The sequence below is a fragment of the Mus caroli genome, unplaced genomic scaffold (assembly GCF_978045245.1).
Source record: "Mus caroli unplaced genomic scaffold, Mus_caroli_1 scaffold_7, whole genome shotgun sequence".
In the NCBI taxonomy this organism is placed as follows: Eukaryota; Metazoa; Chordata; class Mammalia; order Rodentia; family Muridae; genus Mus; species Mus caroli.
The window spans coordinates 134880009-134901594 of NW_028227262.1; the positions used below are offsets into that span (position 1 = coordinate 134880009).

Here is a 21586-nt window from a genome sequence, read left to right on the forward strand (position 1 = left end):
GTTACTGAGATTGTACGCCCAATAAATGAACAGGGAGCTGTAATTTAGATGCTAATTTGCTCCGTGCTGACGTGACTGCATAAAACAATGAAGCTCCATAATAGATGGAAATACAACCAAATCTGTGGAACCCACAGGCATTGGCTTACAAGACAGCTGTGCCGTTGACAAGTAACATGAGCCTTATGTGAGAAGAAGGGGAAGACGTAAGATTTGCATATAATTATTGAGATCATGCAAATGTCAGTTATGAGGAGGAAAAAAAAAACACAGGCATCTCACTGTTAAATCCTGACAGTTGGCATCACTGAAGAGCTCAAATACATTTGAGTACCAGTTGGCAGAGGGTCATTAAAACAGAATTTGCAGAGACATTAACTCCCTCACTTTTCTTTGAGTGACGTTTTGCTATTAATAGTTTGCAGAGGCTTTGCAGAAAACATATTAATAAGAGAAACTGTAATGGGGGCACCTACAGCACATATAAATGTGGCAAGGGGCACCCAGGAAGCTGCTCCCTAATTGATTAGCATGGAGCTATCAATGTGTATATCCCAAGTGAGGAAAAAGTGCAATGACAAGCAAGAATGGTTGAATAATACAATGTGATATTTGGAAGCAGAGATGGAGTGTGATTAATTTGGCCCCCTTTTCTTACTGATCTCATTCCTAAGTCATACCTTACAAAGATCTTGCCCCAAACATCCAACTTCTAGAGTTTGTGTGAAATCCACAAATGAAATGAGTCAGGGGAATCTACCAGATAATTACTTGAGCTAATGAAAGCTAATTCACTTCTCATGTATTTAAAAAAAGATCATATTGTCATAATTTTGTTGTTTTTTTCCATAAGATAAACCAACGGTTAATAACTTCCCAGGATGAAAAGAATACATTTGCAACAGATACAGTCAATTTCACAAATAAAGCTGAAGGGTCAGAGAAGAAGCAAGCTTACCATGAAATCAACACTGACTTGTTCATGGGGCCTTTGTCTCCAAGTTTATCAGCAGAAAGTTCCTTAAAGAGAGATTTCTATCATAGCAGAAACTATTCCCCAGGAAATGAATATGGTCATCCACATTCAGAGGAAATTATTTCAGATATGGGAGAAAAAGGTCCGTCACTGGGAGATACTAGTTCTGATGAGTTAATGCAATTGGAACTCTGCAGCAAGGAAGACCTGGATGATAATGCCAACCCAGCCAATGGGAGTGGCAGAGAGTGTTCTTCCTTCGATCAACTAATGGCGTGTAGTCTCAAGAATAACGAAGCAGGAATCAAGAAACCTGGAATAAAAGATTACAAATATTCACATGGAGATTCCACAAAATTGGAAGAATCAAATGCATCTTCCAGAGATGATTATGCCAAAGTCGATAATAAAAAGGAGAAGCAAACATGCTTAGGTGTTAATGAAAACCCAAGCAAGAATTTTCAATCAGTATTCCAGACCCAAGAGGGACAAATGGGGTACCCAAAAATAAGCACTGAAGGGGATAAAGCTAATAACCAAGACTTGACAAGTCTACTGAGCAAAGATATTACAGCTAACACCTGGGCGGTGACAGTAGATCCCTGTCCTTCCACAAATGCCAAAAGGAGTTGGAGAGAAGTTGGAAGTGGTAGCAATTTAGAACCAGGAACTAGTGATCTTAGCTCTCCAAGGAATTTCAACCTTCTGACTGATGATCATCTTTTTCAAGCTGACAGGGAAAACTCAGACTCTAGCAATCCTGAAGATCAGAATATGAACACACGGCATAGAAAAAAATGGAACGTTCTGGAAACCCAGCCAGAAACAAGTGAGACCGAATCAGATATAGCCAAGCATACCAAAGAACAAGCAGAGTATAAAGACATGTGGGAAAAAAGAGATAACGGTAGGAATCTGAAAGCTACTCCTACAGAACAATGGTTTACCTGCCGACAGACAGAATGCTATGAACTGTCTTCTCTTGCTGATCATGGTATTACTGAGAAAGCACAAGCAGTTACAGCTTACATAATTAAGACAACATTAGAAAGTACTCCAGAAAGCGCGTCTGCTAGAGGAAAAGCAATAATTGCTAAGCTACCTCAAGAGACAGCACGAAATGACAGGCCCATCGAGGTAAAAGAAACAGCGTTTGATCCACATGAAGGGAGGAAAGATGATTCACATTATTCCCTTTGTCATGGAGATACAGCAGGTGTAATCCATGACAATGATTTTGAAAGGGAGTCACATTTAGATATTTGTAATTTACGTGTGGATGAAATGAAGAAGGAGAAAACCACATCTACGTGCTCTCCTCAGAAGACATATGACAAGGAGAAACATGGGATTGGAAGTGTAACATCTACAGACGAACCTTCACAGGTCATTACAGGCAATCAAAAAGCTACGTCAAAACTGGATTTACATTTGGGAGTGTTACCAACAGACAGAGCAATATTCCAAGCAAATGCAGAACTTGAGCTGCTTCAAGAATTATCAAGGAGAACAGACTTCAATGCTGTTCACTCTGCATTTAACTCAGACACTGCCAGCGCTTCTCGGGACAGCTCTCAAGTTTCCAGACACTGCTCTAAAAAATCAGTACCTTCTTACGGTGAAGAGAAAGCAGTTACTAACACAACCCTCCAGTCTATTCCTACCAAATCAGAATATAATTGGCACCCAGAAAGTGAGGTCTTGGGCCATGCCATGTCTAAACCTGAAGATGTTTTCAAAAGTTCAGAAATAATGAAATCAGGTAGTGGAGGAGAACGAGGCGGGGGTCCAATTCTCCAACAAAAAGAAGGCAGCTTAGAAAACTCCCAAGGCCCGATGATTTTTATCAATGATTCTCTTGAAAATGTGGATGAAGCGAGTTCTGAAAATGAAGGGTTAACACATTCTGGACAGTCACAGTGTTGTCTGGGTGACAAAGGATCAGTGAGCTCTGCTTCTCCTACTGTCCCTACCCAGGAACTGGAAGCTCAAGGCAGGGAGTCTCTGCTTTCAATATCCACCAACTCTAAAATACCGTATTTCCTTTTGTTTCTGATATTTCTTGCAACTGTCTACTACTATGACTTAATGATAGGCTTGGCGTTCTACCTTTTTTCGTTATACTGGTTGTACTGGGAAGGGGGGAGGCAAAGAGAGTCTGTCAAGAAAAAGTGAGCTTGGCACAGTTGCTATTCTCTCTTGAAAGATAAGCTATTTAGTCCCAAACATTTGGAATGGCAGGAGAGACTATTCATTGTTCAAAGAATCAGTGCAGTTTTTCTCTTGAAGGATCATTTAAAAAGGAATGCGTATGAAGTTTGCTCCTTCATATAAGTAATTATTCTATATAGGACCATTATGCTTGGATCATTAAATACCTATATGAATATGAGATGTGAAGCACGTCAAGTTGGAATTAGGTACAGCTGTTGCTCCTTAGCAGGCTGTGAAGTTGAAATGCTTCATGTCTCTTCACTATTTAAAGTGCAATTTCCTGCATTCATTTCTTTCACAGTAAAGCTTTGGATATTTTTTTTCCCTGAGAGTACTTTCCTCCTAGGTTTTTAAAAAATAGATAAAACATGGAGAAATATTTTTCTTTAGTCCCTAGAATTAGCCATGAAAATTTCATTTAGCACTGTGTCCTCTATCAGCACATATTGATAGATCAAATATTAAAATTTCTGTTTATGCCTTTAAGAAAATACCCATGTATTTTGCAATATAAAAATGTAAATTGGAAATATGTTTTATGCACACTCAAGTTATACTTCATGTGCATACCATTGTATCTCTTTGTACCTATGATGTCAGGGTTTTCATACACCAATTTTAACTTTGTTTGTTTATTTATATTTAGTTGAATGTGTAGACTGTCACACAAATGGACAATTTTAATGTTAAGTGTTGTCCAGACATGAAAATTCTAACATTCTATCATCATTGTTTCAAGGTGACTTTGCACCTACCTTGTAGTTCTTAACCTGTGGGTTACAACCCCTTTGGATGCTGCATATCAGATATTTATGTTATCATTCACAACAGTGAGCAGAATTACAGTTATGAAGTATAAACAAAATAAATTTATGGTTGGGGTCACCACAACATGTGGGACTCCATTAAAGGGTCACAGCATTAGGAAGGTTGAGAACCACTGCTAGAAAACATAAGACCTGAAGTAATAATAAATGCTAAAATGGTTTGTTCTTCCTGGTAGTTCCTTTGTTTTTTTCGATTAGTTGTTAATATTTTCTTATAGTAGGGAGATGAATTGTATCCTAAGTAAATTTACAGAACAAACTCCTTGTCTGGTAATATCCATTTTGTCATTTTGGGTTATGAGACAATCACTCAAAACTTTAAGCAAGCAAAATATGTATAGTTGAAAGCATACTGAAAAAAGAAGTGAACATAGAATATAGCAGTGATTTTGGCTACTGTAATTATAGGTAAAGGTATGAAATAATGGAGCATTTTTTAGCTAAATGGAAATACTGTCAAGATTCATACAAAATTTATTTCAGCAATTTTATTGAATAATTGTAATATACAAAGCCCTGTGCTATTCTAGGTGGGGGTCTTTAGATAAACTGAATATATGGATCCCTGTATATAGCAAAATAATGTATTTTTAACTGGGTTGGAGTATGAAAAAAAGTCACAGAGAAGGATTCTATTGAATGTTTATCTTTCATGGAAAGTTCTTTCAGGGAAAGTTAAACAGAAAATAGTATGATATTTTAATTTACTTATAACTATAAAATTACACGTCATCTCATATATCTCACAAATATAAATTTATAAGAAAATAAAAATCTTTAAAATGACTTATCATGTGATACTTAGTGGTTTGCTAAAGTTTCTTTATGTGCACAACTATTTCTCAAACTTGTAATTGCATGCTTTTCTCAAGGCTCCTTGAAAATGAGTCATTGGCTTTAGCTTTTTAGTTGACCAAATGCAAACATCCTGAAGTAGAATGCAGGTCAAATATTTGCTTTTTGAGAAGCATACTTCTATCAAATGCAAGTGGAATTCCTTTAAGCAGTCCTTAGAAATTATCTCTAAAATTGTTGCCCTCATATTTTGTTGTCAGGACTAAGTTAAGTTGGAGTTAAAGTTAGCATTCCACCAGCTCTTTATAGCTTAGAGGTTTTTCTTAATTCTATGTTTTAAGAGTTTTAGTCAACATAGCTTATCTCTGTAATATAAAGGACACTATTTTATGAGCACCAATGCCCCCAAACAAAGTTCTTCCCTTAAATGGTCAGTGTAACTCCCTTTACCTCCTCTATTTGATTTCTGGTAACATTAACTCACCAAATGTTCTCATGCATTTGTAATAAAACAGGAACAAGCTTCAAAGGATTTTAAACACTATTTAGTTGTGTGTTTCTTTGATGCAAAAAGAAATACTGGATTGAACTGACTTTTCAAACATTACTTATAGAACTTCAAATAAAGGTACAAGGACATTTGAAAGAACTGCTCTATGAGGAGGTTGAGTTTGTCAGTCTCTTTTGGTCACATCTCTATGATGAATAAGAATGAGTGTTAGAATGAACTTGTAGCCTCTGCTGAGAAGGATTTGGCTATGGACCATCTTGGTAAAGGCCATTTTTTTTTTTATCCATAGCTGCCAGTTTCACATCTCACCACACTTTGACTATGGGTATAATGAGGGCATAGCAGAGTAATTACCAATGAGGATCTTTACATATGCCATTCTTATTTTAAATAAGAAATACGGATTTAATCATTGCTATCTTTATCTTTCTGGGGTTCTCAGTCTTAGACATGAACCTCTAAAAATTAACTGAGAAGTTTAGCAATGTTATGTAATACAAAACAACTGTCTTTTTAAGAACTCTGACATCTAGAAGCTATCAAGATCACAATAAAGTTCTCAACCAGAATAAATTGACTGAGTGGTTTATATCCACTCTTCAACATTTTGGAATGTTGGGTCAGGAGAACTATATTTTCTTGAGGACCTCTAATACGTGGATATCATTATCCACGTATTTTTCAAGGCCTATCTATATTCAAATATTTGTCACTATTTTGTCAAAACAGGACGTTCTTTTACCTCATCTTATACCAGTATTCTGATTAAGTGAAAACATTTTAAATGGCCAGACCAAATATGGGGAAATAAGTAAGATCTTTTATCTCTATCCAATGGTAGTTAGAGAGATTTTAAAATATTTTTGTTTTACATTGATGGATGTTAATCCCTTTTATATATTAATAAAGTAAAAAGCTAACAAAACAGAGCTAGAGAGCCTCGAAACTGGACTTCACAGTAAGGACCACCCTTTTGGTGTTAACCCTGTCTTAAGTAGTTCCTTGCCAGGCACCGCCTCAGTTGTGAATCTCTGGAGAGATCAGCTAAAAGGGTTACTGTTATTCAATTGATTAACCATGGTTGCTTTTGTATTTTGGGGGGGGGGGTATAATAAAAATCTTGTCAGCACAACTTAATTTCCATCATTTGAAACATGTGTGATCAATATTCTACTGTTTATACTTTAAAAATTACAAATTGGATTTTAAAGAAGCTTCTAGCCTAGCTCGGAATGTGCACGTATTTTGAAATAAATTGTTCTATTGTTGTTTGCTAAAACCTTATTAAACAAATATTTAGAATATTAATCTATTTTAAAAGTCCAATATTTTTATTTTATATTATTTTAATATGTGGAAAATTATATACAGAACATCGGTTTTTCAAATATTAAACAGTACATTGTGCAAAACATTAATAAAAATTTCCCCATGTAGTTTTTACTACATTTAATGTTTGTAAACTGCCAGAAAATAAAGTAAGATGTCAATTACAGTAAAGGATTGTGGAATCATTTTGACTTAGCTATAGTGTCTCAAAGACCTCACAGTAGCCTGTGATATCTAAATAAATTATTTCTCTGATTTGATATTGGTGCATTTTTCTTTTTATCTCAGTATAAATCATTCTGTCTTCCACATTGTCTCCTCCAAAAATTTCTCTGGTAAATTAAGATTCTCTCAATTAGTTCTCTTAGCCCTACACATACACATCCCACTGCATAGGCTGTATGATCATTCCACATTCTCTTCCTGTCTAGTGCCGCACAATTTCTACATGTGATTCAAGTCCCATCCTTTCTTTCATAGTCTCCTATTATGGTCCATAAGATCTTTCTGTTTTCATTTCTCTGCCAATGTTATCCTTTTTTTTTCATTTTTTTTATTTATTAGGTATTTTCTTCATTTACATTTCCAATGCTATCCCAAAAGTCCCCCATACCCTCCCCCCAGTCCCACTTCTTGGCCCTGGCGTTCCTCTGTACTGAGGCATATAAAGTTTGCAAGACCAATGGGCCTCTCCTTCCAATGATGGCCGACTAGGCCATCTTCTGATGCATATGCAGCTAGAGACACGAGCTCCGGGGAGTACTGGTTACAGAAACAAAGTTTGGAGCTGAGATGAAAGGATGGACCATCTAGAGACTGCCATACCCGGGGATCCATCCCATAATCATCCTCCAAACGCTGACACCATTGCATACACTAGCAATATTTTGCTGAAAGGACCCAGATATAGCTGTCTTTTGTGAGACTATGCCCGGGCCTAGCAAACACAGAAGTGAATGCTCACAGTCAGCTATTGGATGGATCACAGGGCCCCCAATAGAGGAGCTAGAGAAAGTACCCAAGGAGCTAAAGGGGTCTGCAACCCTATAGGTGAAGCAACAATATGAACTAACCAGTACCCCCCCGGAGCTCATGTTTCTAGCTGCATATGTATCAATGTTATCATTCTTATTGCTTGCACTGGACACTTGGTTATCCAAAAAGATCAAGAAAGGAATACAAATTAAATAAATTTTTTTTCTTCTGGTCATCCTACATGGTATAGTTTGCAGGGATGCTGAGCTAGTATTTGTCACAATAATTACACTTTTATTTTTTTTGGCTTTTTTAGATATAATTAAAACTGAATAGATATTATAAAATCATAGCTGGGATGATAAATAAGTTCTTGAAGATAAAGCTAGAAATGCAAAGAGAATTTGGAGAAGACATTTCAAGTGATGGGTTGGATTTGGCATATGAGAAGAGGAAAATGGTGTTTTCTTCTCATTTTCCTTAACAATTATTCTGTAAAACACTTATTTTTCACGTTACAACTTTCTTCCTCCTACACAAATATTTCTGTCGTTTTATCTCATGGAAAATAAGTAAATTATTCTGAGTTCACGGGAAAAGCAATGTATCCCTTCTTTCACTGGTGAAGGAGGGAATTAATGGGACACAGCATGTGGTCAAAGAAGCTCAGTGGTTTAACATCAACAAACATCACAAGGTATAAAGTGCATGAAACCGAATCTTCTCAGCTGCTACCATGCCCTTTGAAAATGGCTGATCTCTCCAAGCCACACCTGCTCTGCATGTCAACCTTCAGGGTAAGGAAACAGAACTTGGAAAAGAAAACAGCCCGTGTATTTTTAAAGGGGAAAGCATTTGTCTGACTAACATATAAAAGAGACTCTGAAAGCTCATAGCTATATAAAATACATTAATGAGCAACTTATTATTTTTGTATTATATTTTGTATTATAATATATGCAATATCCAAAAATTTGCTTTTTGACTAATTAAGATAAAATGGTTTTACAAAAAAAATAGTATACTTATTTTAGGTGTTTAGGCTAAAGAAAGAAGTATGCAGGCAGGGAATGCAATAGATGATTATGTGCCATTTCAAGTCCATCAGCAACTGGTCACTTGAGAGCAAAGAAAAAGCCAGCTGTACCTCCACTATGTTTTAGAATTCATTAGCAGCATGTATTGGTTGACCTGGTTCTGAATGGAAACATATTTAATATTCAAAAGACACAACCTATAAAAGACAATATCAACCAGCAAAGAGATGGCACAAAAAAATATTAAGAGGCTGCTAGCTCTCCATGTAAGTACTTAAATAAAGCATAATATACTTTTAGCAATTGTATGAAGGAAGTATCCATGATAGCATTTACATTTTGGCAATGAAAGTATTACATGCTTGAATCAGTTTCTTTACCTCCACATGATACTTTTATTGATTCTCTGGAAGTTTCACATCCTGTATCCTTATAACAGTCTCTCCCAGTCTTTCCATATCTGTGTCTCCCAACCATTGTGATCTCCCCTCATCTCTCTCTCTCTCTCTCCCTCTCCCTCTCCCTCTCTCTCTCTCTCTCTCTCTCTCTCTCTCTCTCTCTCTCTCTCTCTCTCACACACACACACAGACACACACACATACCATGTCCAATTTTTGTTATCTATATCCTCACTATAGTATGGTCAAACAAACTGTCTGTGCCCTGCCCTTTAACTAGAACTGAGTCCATCTCCTTCCATAACTCCACCAGAAGCCATGAATTTTGGAGAACTTACTTTAGCATCTGGGTCACACTTTTTAAAAGTTCTCTTTGTCTCTGTATCTTCAACCATAGATATTTTGATCCCCCTTCTAAGAAGGACTGAAGTATCCACACTTTGGTCTTCCTTTCTCTTGAGCTTCATGTGGTCTATGAATTATATCTTGGGTATTATGAACTTTTGGGCTAATATCCATGTTCACTGAGTGCATACCATATGTGTTCTTTTGTGATTGGGTTACCTCACTCAGGATGTTATCCTCCAGATCCATCCATTTGCCTAAGAATGTCATGAATTCATTGTTTTGTTGTTGCTGTTTTGTTTTGTTTACAAAGAAAGGCTTTTCTTTTTATTGTCTGTACAAGGAATCCAGAAATATCAGCAAGAGAAAAAAAACCTCACAGTAAATTGTGTCAAAGTAATTCAAGGAAACATCTATTTGTAACTCAAAAACCTTAGACAGTCTATACATCATTGAATTCATTGTTTTTAATAGCTGAGTAATACTCTGTTGTGCAAATGTACCACATTTTCTGTATCCATTCCTCTGTTTTGTGTTCTTCCCAGCTTCTGGTTATTATAAATAAGGCTGCTATGAACACAGTGGAGCATGTGGCCTCATTACATGTTGGAGCATCTTCTGGGTGTATGCCCAGGAGTGGTATAGCTGGGTCCGCAGTTAGTACTATATCCAATTTTCTGAAGAACCACCAAACTGATTTCCAGAATGATTGTATGAGTGGGCAGTTCCACCAGCAATGGAGGAGTGTTCCTATTTCTCCACATCCTCACCAGCATCTGTTGTCACCTGAGTTTTTGATCTTAGCCATTCTGACTGGTGTGAGGTGGAATCTCAGGGTTGATTTGCATTTCCCTGATAACTAAGGATATTGAACATTTCTTTAGGTACTTCTCAGCCATTCGCTTTCCTCAGTTGAGAATTCTTTGTTTAGCTCTGTATTCCATTTTTAATAGGGTTATTTGTTGCTCTGGAGTCTAACTTCTTGAGTTCTTTGTATATATTAGATATTAGTCCTCTATTGGATGTAGGGTTGGTAATAATCTTTTCCCAATCTGTTGGTTGCTGTTTTGTCCTATTGACAGTGTCTTTTTGCTTTACAGAAACTTTGCAATTTTATGAGGTCCCATTTGTCAAATCTTAATCTTAGAGCATAAGCCATTGGTGTTCTGTTCATAAAATTTCCCCCTGTGCCCATGTACTGAAGGCTTTTCCCCACTTTCTTTTCTTTCTTTTTTTTTTTTTTTTAATTTTTTTTTTCGTTTTTTTTTCTGAGACAGGGTTTCTCTGTGTAGCACTGGCTGTCCTGGAACTCACTTTGTAGACCAGGCTGGCCTCGAACTCAGAAATCCGCCTGCCTCTGCCTCCCAAGTGCTGGGATTAAAGGCGTGTGCCACCACCGCCTGGCCCCACTTTCTTATCTATTAGATTCAGTGTCTCTGGTTTTATGTGGAGGTCCTTGACCTACTTGGATTTGAGATTTGTACAAGGAGATAAAAGTGGATCGATTTGCATTCGTCTATATGCTAATGGCCAGTTGAACCATCACTATTAGTTGAAGTGCTGTCTTCTTTTTACTAGATGGTTTTAGCTCCTTTGCCAAGGATCAAATGACCGAAGGTGTGGATTTCTGGATCTTCAATTCTATTCCATTTATATATTTCCCTGGCAGTGTACCAATACCATGCAGTTTTTATCACAATTGTTCTGTAGTACAGCTTGAGGCCAGGGATGGTCATTCCCATAGAAGTTCTTTTATTGTTGAGAATAGTTTTCGATATCCTGGGATTTTTGTTATTCCAGATGAATTTGGAAATTGCTCTTTCTAACTCTGTGAAGAATTGCATTGGAATTTTGATGGGGATTGAATTGAATCTGTAGATTGCTTTTGAAAAAAATGGCCATTTTTACTATATTAATCCTACCAATCAATGAGCATGGGAGATCTTTCCATCTTCTGAGATCTTCTTAGATTTCTTTCTTCAGAGACTTGAAGTTCTTATCATACAAATCTTTCACTTGCTTAGTTAGAGTCACACCAATGTATTTTATATTATTAGTGACTATTGTGAAAGTTGTTTCCCTAATTTCTTTCATAGCCTGTTTATCCTTTGAGTAGGGGAAGGCCTCTGATTTGTTTGAGTTAATATTATATCTAGCCACTTTGCTGAAATTGTTTATGAGGTTTAGGAGTTCTCTGGTGGAATTTTTTTTTTGATCACTTAAGTATACTATCATATCATCTGCAAATAGTTATATTTTGATTTCTTCCTTTCCAATTTATATCCGTTTGACCTCCTTTTGTCTAATTACTCTGACTAGGACTGAGCACAGAGTCCCCAATGTAGGAGCTAGAGAAAGGACCCAAGGAGCTGAAGGTGTTTGCAGCCAATAGAAGGAGCAATATGAACTAACCAGTACCCCCAGAGCTCCCAGGAACTAAACCACCAATCGAAGAGTACACATGGAGGGACTCATGGTGCCAGCTACATATGTAGCAGAGGATAGCCTTGTGGGATATCAATGACAGGACAGGCCCTTAGTCCTGTGAAGGCTTGATGCCCCAGTATAGGGGAATGCCACTACAGGGAAGCGGGAGTGGGTAGGTTAATGAGCAGGGAGAGGGGAGATGGCATAGGGGGATGTTTGGAGGGGAAATGAGGAAAGGGGATAACATTTGAAATAAAAATAAAGAAAATATCTAATTTTAAAAAGGGAGGTTCTGCTTGGTAGTTTCCAGTATAGGTTGTTACATTTATTTATTTATTTATTTATTTATTTATTTATTTATTTATTGTGAAAGAAGAAAAGCTGAACTCTCCATGAACTCTTCAGCTCAGGGTCCTCTTACCCCTCCCATCTGGAGATTGTTCCCGGAACACACCTGAACTTTTTACCCCAAGGTACCCCCTCCCAATTGGAAACTGCTCCGGGAACATTTTTTAGATAAGGGGTCTCCTGGAACAAACCTAGTCCTACCCCTCCTAACTGAAGACTGTTCCAAGAACATTTTTGAGATAGGGGCCTCCTGGTACTACCCCAGAATGTTCCAATAGATCGAGTACATTGCCAAAATATAGGACACGACCCCTTGGTTATGTAAAGCCCCTTGGCAACCCCTTGGTGACGTAAAACTTGTACTTTTCCCCTTACCCTTCTCCTATAAAAGCCTGTGACAAGTCTGGGCCAATTGCCGAATCTCCTCTGCACCTTGCTGGCTGCATGAGTTTCGACCCCAGATATCTGGTATATGTGCTTTTTATGTGCTTTCTTGTCGTTGCTGTATTAAATCTTACTCTCTATACATCTTAAGTTCGGTCTCAGTGTCTTCTTGGGTGCGCGGCTGCCCCGAGGCTTGAGTGAGTGTCTCCCTTTGGGAGTCCTGGAGTCTTTCAATTGTTTTGGGGTTTTTTCGGTTTGGGAGCGCTGTGGTGGTGGTGGATGTTGTCACAGGACCCTTCAATATTCCTCCTTCTCAAGTGTGTGTCTGCAGTCATGGCTATCACAACTAAAGCAGCCTCCTTGCTGTTCACTGTCAGTGGCAACAGGAATCAGTGGCCACCGTCCTGTACACAGACAACGCCCTCTAGGCTTCTCAAACCATGGATATCAATATGTTCTTAGGTGGTATCAGAAGCTACCCACATCATCATGGCGCCAGTGGCAGCACAGTCCATGGTCGTTCATGTGGGTTCAGGTTGCAGCTTCTCAAACCATGGATATCTTCATGGCCCCTGATGGTAACACAGACCATGGACATTAACAAGGACCCCAGATCCAGTAGAACCATGGACCCAGACATGGTCTTTGGCATCAGCACTGTTCTACACCATGGCCTTCGGTGGCACCACAGGACACTCATGTCAGTAGACATTGTCTTGAGTCACTTTATACACTATAAAAGGTTGCACTGCCTTTATATTCAGTAGACAAATTACCAATTAATAAACTAATTCTTGGGAAATCCATCATATCTTTTCATAGTGAATAAAAATTTTCACAATTTCTTGAGTGAAATTATTCTGAGTTCTACCTAAAAAAAAAAGAAGAAGAAGAAGAAGAAGAAGAAGAAGAAGAAGAAGAAGAAGAAGAAGAAGAAGAAGAAGAAGAAGAAGAAGAAGAAGAAGAAAGAAAGGAACCAAAATTAAGGTAATTTATTTCCTATTCTCACAGACATAAGTGTAAATAATTCAAATAAATTCATAAACTTTGAAAGTTGTGAAGGAAAATCAAGTGTAACAGTAAAAGTAACACACACACACAAACAAAAAACAAAATAAAACAAAACCAAACCCTGTTCAGTCTCTTTCATCCGTGCAAGAGTTGGAAGAACATTTTTCAAAACCTGTCTTTTCTTTGTTGTTTTCAAAACAGTATTGGCTTCAACTGCAGGTCCTCTAAAGTTGTTCTGCTGTTGAAGACACAAATCCTATGGTATTCTATAAATTGGGCACAATAATTTTTAAATAATTTTCAATTTTATGTTTATGGGTGTTTTGCCAACATGCTTATCTCTGCACTAACATGTGCCCGGTGTCCATGGATGATGGAAGAAGTATGGAGTCTTTTTAACTGAAGTTACAGACAGTTATGAGCTGTCATGCTGGAAACAGAACCTGGGTGTTCTGGAAGAGCATCCAGTACTCTTAGTCTCTGAGCCATCTCTCAAGCCACTTTGGTTTTGTTTATTTGTTTGTTTTATAATTATTTATGTTAAAATAATCTGACAACAAGTCTACTCAATAATGATTGCTCAAAGACAATTTTGTTTATCCATTATATGTAGTTCTGTCCAAGGACTTGTTACACATTTACTTTTAGATTTATTTTTAGTTGTGCTATAGATTTTTATTGTTATTTGAATGACGAAGATATTTTTTCTATATTGTTTATATGCTTAATTGAATTTGTGGCTATTTATTCAATTTGATTTTACTCTTGATTCTCTTTTCTTTGTAAGCTCAGATAGCACTGTTTCAGGTAGGGAGTTGTTTCTGCATACATTTCTTAACCTTTGGAAGTCTACAGATGCTTTCATGGGTGATCTTTCATTTTATGTACGGCACGCAAAGATACTGCTTCATATACTGGCATCTAAGCAGGTAATCTGTGTGATCCCATGGATACATTTGTAACCTTTTCTCTTTAATGGGAACCACATGGTAGAGTCAAGATGATTATTAAGTTTTCTTCTTCCTAGCATTCTATAAAAAATGAGATTACAGAATAAAATGATGTAAATAACTATAGTGGGAAAATACTTGGGATGATATTTTAGCAAACTTTTCTATGTTCTAGCACAAGCTACGTCATAATTGACATCAAAGCCCAAATAAGGTTAAAATGTGCAAGCACTAGAACACACACACACAAGAAATCCATTGACATCACCTAATACTATGAATTAGCATTAGGACAATAACTGTTTCTGAAAAGACTAAGACATTTACAGCTGGAGAAATAACGAACAGGTACAGGATCTTAATGTAGGATACATTTATAGTCCTGGTTGGAATTGCCTCTGACACAGCCAGTCAACTCTGCTCTTCGATCCTTGAAAGACTACAGTTTTATTTTCTGTGTAATCTGGTGAAAAAAAAAAGAGTCTTTGGGACTATTAAAATTTTGAGAGTCATTGGAGACTCATCATTGCAACTGTGAGAAATAACAACCACCACAGCCCTGTCCCTCTCTCTGCAAGCTTACCTTACATATGGCAAGTTGGTCCCTTCTATACTTTTAAATGGTTATAGAAAGCTACAGTTATTTGAAGAACTTCTTTGAAATAAAGGCAGAAACATAAAGATACATCTGAACCAAATGGACCATTCCCAAGAGACTCAGTTAGGAACCTGAAGTGAATCCCGAGCAATTTTAACTGTTGCCCTTCAGTAGTTGAAAATAGGCACTAAAAAGGGGAGCCCATGGTATGAAAAACAAATAATGGTGAGATTATCTTTTACAAATGAAGGATGAGAAAAAATGAGGAAACGCCACATATGCAGAATCCAGTGCCATGAGACTAAGCATAATAATCCTGAGAATCGACACCAGTTCAAAAGGCAGAATAACCAATGAAAAGAAAGCAAATGAAACTGTGTTGATGTGAGAGACTCTCTAAGCAGGGGAGGTGCTCAGGCAGTGAAGAACTCAACTGATTGACAAGTGTGTGTGCTTACAGTGCAGAGGACCCCAGTTCAGTTCCTGAGGATGATACCAAGCTGTTTGCACCTGCTTCAGAGAATTATACGCCCTCTTTAGGCGCCCACTCGCAGGCACACAAACTTTAAATTAAAAAAAAAAAAGTTTAAAAAGTGAATATTTAGTAAAACACAACAAAAATGTACCCAAATAGGCAAGGTATGAAAAGAAAACTGTCATCAGCCGTTGAAAATATATAAAAAAAATATATATAAACAGACTGAAAACAATGTTCTACTTATCAAATTGATACATGTTAAAACGGAAAGGGCCGGGCATTGGCCGGGCGTTGGTGGCACACGCCTTTAATCCCAGCACTGGGGAGGCAGAGGCAGGTGGATTTCTGAGTTCAAGGCCAGCCTGGTCTACAGATTGAGTTCCAGGACAGCCAGGGCTACATAGAGAAACCCTGTCTCAAAAAATCAAAATCAAAATCAAAAACAAAAACAAAACAAAACAAAACAAAACAAAAAAGAGAAAGATATTTCACTACAATGCAATAAAAAAAATAAATAAATAAAATAAATGAAAATATTACTCACAATCCTTACAAAGAATTAAGACTTAATACAGATGAAAACACAATTTCATAAAATTTCAGGACGCTAGAAGTAAGGACATTATTCACAGGAATTTCCAGAGAAAAGTGTTTTACCTGTGAACACATCTTCTTAGAAGCCAGAGTGCATGTTTCAGTTAAGAATATATGTTTTGAATGGATCCATGCTGTTCTCCAGTTCCCACGAATCAGTAACAAATAACATAAGAAAATTAAAATAGTGAAAGCAAAAAAAAAAAAAAGAATATATGTTTTGCTCCAAATTATTAGTAATTATTATGGATAAATCTAAAACATTAAACATTTGGTATATCTTTTCTGTCTTCAAGAATTCCTATTGAGTTATTCTGATGTATTTCTGCCTCCTTAATATTTCTAAGTTAATGGTTTGGGTTTTTTTGTTTGTTTGGTTTTGGTTTGGTTGTGTGTGTGTGTGTGTGTGTGTGTGTGTGTTTCTTTTCTTTTTTTTTTTTTTTGCTTTCTATTTTCTATAGGATCGTTTTTCTTTTTAAAATTCTCTCTCTCTTTCTTTCTTTCTTTCTTTCTTTCTTTCTTTCTTTCTTTCTTTCTTTCTTTCTTTCTTTCTTTCTTTCTTTCTTTCACTCCAGATTTTATTCCTCTCCCAGGCCACCCTCCAACAGTTCCACATCCTATACCTCCTTCCCAACCCCATCTCCATGAGGATGTCCCTACCTCTCATCCCCTACCCCACCAGACCTCTAAACTCCCTGGGGCCTCCAGTCCCTTGAGGGTTAGGTGCATCTTCTCTGATTGGACCCAGACCCAGCAGTCTTCTGCTGTATATGAGTTTGGGGCCTCATACCACCTGTTGTATACTACCTGGTTGGTGGTATACAGTGTCTGATCTCAGGGTCCAGGTTAATTGAGACTGTTGGTCTTCCTTCAGGGTTGCCCTCCTCCTCAGCTTCTTCCAGCTTTTCCCTAATACAACCACAGGGGTCATCTTTTCAACTATTTTCTAAGCTTACTGTTGTTCTTTTATGTCTAGTACTTATTCTTCTTTCAAAAATCTAATAAATATAAATTACATTTTAAAATATTGAATTTTCTTTTTTTGTGTTTTACCATATTTCTTTCCTTAAATAAGCTTTTTTGTTGCTCTGTGCCTTCAACCCAGCATACTCAAGAGGCTGATACAGGAGGATTATGAGTTTGAGGTTAGCACAGAATAGATAAAAAAAAAAAAAAAAAAAAAAAAGACAAGCCTGGGATACATAGTATAATCCTAACTCAGAAATAAAATTAATAATAACACAATAAATACCTCTTTATTTCTTCAAAATTAAATGTTTATAAAATGTTACAAAATGTTGATTGCAGATCAAATATATAAGTTCTTCATCGGAATGCTTCATGAAAAGTAATCCAGTGTAGAGTAGCTTTTTGTTCTAGTTCTGGACTTAATTTGTATATACTTGTTTGGCACTTGGGTTCATCAAGTCTTTGTAGAACTTCCTCTGGTGTTGTTTGTTTTCATTTTCTCCCTATTTTAAAAGATTTTCACGGTAGACTTTTCCCAGCTTTTTGGTACTTCAATGTAAAATTAGATAAAGCCATTGTTTCTGGGCCACGTGAGCTACAAGGGTGAAATAAAAACTAATGCCACAGGTTCTCAAAGGTAAAGTGTGTTTGCTGTTTTGAGTGAGTGTACCTTACCTTACACCTGCAAGATGGTAGATTTTTAATTTTTTTTTCCTGAGTTTAGCTATAAGCTTCTTTCCTTGGCCTCAAGTTGTGCACAAATATGCCTCGAGTCACATTACCACATGCTCTCTTCAGTCCTTCCTTTGTTGTCTCTGTCTTTTCTAGAATATGGCTGAGAGGGGGCTGAGAGGCACCACACTAGCTAAAGCAGATGCAAAAGGGACATGGGAGACATTAGGTTGTTCACTTGGTTTGCATCTGTTTTAACATGTCTATCTGAGATTATCTATGGACAGAGTACTTATTTAGAAGCCTCAATTTATCAATGCCAATTTCAACAAAAGCAATTGATGTTCATTATGCTGCTTTTTTTCTTTCTGATGAGTATTGCTTATCTTAAAATTAATTAGAATTTGCAGTTTAGAGAGGAAATGCTTTCTGAGTTTAATTTCTCAAATGGATCTGAAGTTCTAAAAGATTATATTATCATAGATCCTGTGAGATTTTTAAAATACATAGAATATTATGTGTCTAAAATATATGCTGCGTATTTGGGAAGGAAATAGCTTATCAGGAAAGGTTCTGAGACATTCAATAAAGCAGCCTGTTATTTAACAGCCAAGGATTCTCAGGGCTTGGTTAGCTCTGTCTATGGGAATGGTGAAAACAGAGCCAGGTGTTGGTAGTGCACACGTTTAATCCCAACACTTGGAAGGCAGAGAAAGGAAGTTCTCTGAGTTCAAGGCCAGCCTGGTCTGAAGATGAGTTCTAGGACAGACAAGGTTACACTGAGAAGCCCTGTCTTGAAAACAAAACAAGACAAAACAAAACAACAAAATTTGCTATAAAATCCACACACATGTATTTTAAATTAACATTAGTTTTTCACATTCCTCTCACAAAAGCAAGGAAAAAAATGGCAGGCTGCACAAAATTGTGGAATGGCACTGAGAAGCCTGAGAGGGAATCCAGGTGTGTATCCGTCTCCATTCCTCCTGCCTTCAGCTCATTTTCATTTTATATCCCACTCTCTCTTTCTGTTCTAATCATTGGCACTAAGAATATTTTACTGTTGCCTTGAGATGGTTTTAGGCTCTAAAAAAAGAAAGTATCTCACAAAATTTTAGGACAAGGGTAAAATCCATTAGTGCTTACTATTGCCCCACTAAATTGTGAAATCACTAAAGAATAAAACAATATCTAATGTGATATAGATCATTTCCACCAAAAAGGTTGAAAAATTATTTCCATTTTAAAAATCATGTAACTAATAATTGGCTTATGTTAATGTTATGCTTTGGTTTCAAAAGACCAGACTAAAAAATGCAGTAGTTCTAATATAGCTCATTGGTGTCTTTCCTCTTTCATTTATATCACCTCCCTGAATCATATTGTAGAGTACGATTGACACATTGGCAAGCAACCATGCCCAGACTATTTTTTTTAATCCTGTTGCTCTTATTTATGAAAAAAATCCTGTAAAATGTTTAGTTTTCATTATAGGAAAATAAAGCATTATAGATTATCTGTTCAGAAGCAAGCCTTAATACAGCTTAGAAAACTGAGTCTGGTTCATCACATACTAAAATAATTCCTATATGGAAAATATTGAATTAAAGTGGGATGTTAATAGCATGTTGAGTAAACACTTCACATTTTATGTGCTAGCACTACCTAGGGTCCTTGAGAGATTCCCCCCCCCCCAGTTTGTAATATAGAATTCTGTAATAGGTATAATGAGATGCAGAGTATTGTTTTGAATATTCCCATTTGGGTCTTTCACAATATCTTACTACAAGAATATGTCTTGGATGTTTCAGTCAGCCTTTAGAAAGATAGATCCAAAGCACGGAAGGTCAAATATAGGATGACCCTTTTTTGTTGTTGTTATTATAGGAAAAATTTCATGGGTCAGTATACTTCTTTATCATGTTACCAAACTATAGTTGAGTATACCTGTCACATACAACCACCACACAACACTGGATTAAGTAGTATTGGGATGATTTCACAAAGGAATTGAGCCATACTATTTAAAGCTAGAGTGAGTAGTATTGTGATGAGAGGTATGAAAGAAAGAAATGTTTTGCTCAAGAGAGTTGAATTAATTAAGTCAACTAAAATGTAGGAAGAACTAATAGGTAGAAAACTTTCACCCATAAGGTCATGTGCAAGGCACTGCTCACAATTACTAACATGAATTCCTGAGGCTAATCTAATTGTAAAACCTATAAGTTAAACACTATCAATATTTTTATTCAAAACATGAATCTCAGGAGCACTGACATCACTCAGTTGTTAAGAGGTAGAATCACAGTCTACCCAGTTCTGAGACTGAGACAGAAGGCAACAGAGCCCATACAGTTCAAACAAATCCTTTGGAGCTGACAGCCTAGTTTAAAAATTCTGATTCCATGGAGGGTTCTAAGATCAGTGTCTGGGGCTGAGAAAACTATTTCATGCACATCAGTGATTTTTAACTGCATTGTAATTGTCAATAATATACTAGTATATGGTAGCCTCTTCTCGTTAGCTATGCATAAGGTTTCTAATGTACTGCAAATAGTGAAAACACAATAAATAGATCTTCCTCTTCATTGGCCATTTAGCATCATGGACCAAAGAGATACAGAAACCAGACCAGAAACAGTGTGCTATTGTATATAGGGAGGTCAAAGAGTCTTGACAGCAGAATGTGGGATTGAGTTTGCAGTTAAAAAGATGGGGTGAAGAGAGATTTTGAAGTTAGACAGGGCACACATTAAGGCAAGTGGTCCTCAAAATTTTCAGCTTGTCTTTCTCCAAAGAGACCAGAGTGGCTTGTTTACATAGGGGATGTGGAAGATACTGAGAGGCAGGAAAGCAGTAAGAAGTTCAGGTCTTAAGGAGCTTTAAGAAGTGTTCAAGTCAGTTAGCCATAGATCAAAAGCACTTCTGCAAACATTTTGGGGGAGGGGGTAACAGAGCTTGGAGTGGAAGTAGGGAGGGAGGGAAATTCCTATGGGTAGGAAAGTCAACAAGGCCTGCTACGCTTGACTTCCACCTTAATTGTCTCACAACATGCTGGAGGACTGGGTTAATTTTTTTCCTTCTCTGTATGTCTCTTGTCACCTTTATCCCTATTTCCTAGTCTCAAAATGAGGAAGACAAACTGATAAGCACAAAGTCACCAGTTTTAAATAGTCATGAATCATCCATATTTTAATTTTTACATAATAGTTTCACAAGTAATTTTTCTTTATCATGGCAGCTTACAGACATGAGTGTTTTCCCTCTTTTAGTAAGTTCTGACTCTTATTTAATTTAATCTCTAATGAACCTATTTAAATGCCATATGGTACTATAATAAGGGTCATTCTTTTTTTTATTTGTATTTTTTTAATTTAAATTAATTAAAAAAGATCATATTTTATTCCATTATCTTGTGCAGAGATTAGTATAAGATGTACTATCAATAATAATTACCTATTAAATTTGTTAAGAATAATTTAAGGTTCTGTGTGATGGTAATAGTTCTTTTCCAAAAGGATAGAGTTTATCAAAATCCAAGCTTTCAGAATACACATGACATATAAAACTAAAATTATAACTTCTTTTGCAACCACAGCTTCAGTAAGCTAAAAATACGATTAAACTTTTGTGAGTATTTTCCATGTCTTCAAAACTAGAACACACCACTGGTATGATAGACACCACTGTACTTTTTGTCTCAAACAAAACATTCTAATCTTAAATATAAAAGGCAAACACACTTTTT

The 21586-nt window shown here is 36.7% G+C and overlaps 1 protein-coding gene across 1 annotated transcript in view; it reads left to right on the plus strand.

The window, feature by feature from the left end:
- The window catches only part of Ppp1r3a (protein phosphatase 1 regulatory subunit 3A), a 39712-nt gene extending 33458 nt beyond the window's left edge, over nucleotides 1–6254 (plus strand). Inside the window, exon 4 of the mRNA XM_021165843.3 lies at nucleotides 854–6254. Within this exon, the coding sequence (XP_021021502.1) occupies nucleotides 854–3151 (2298 nt within the window). The 3' untranslated portion in view covers nucleotides 3152–6254. The remainder of the gene's footprint in view (nucleotides 1–853) is intronic.
- The last annotated feature ends 15332 nt before the right edge of the window (nucleotides 6255–21586 follow it).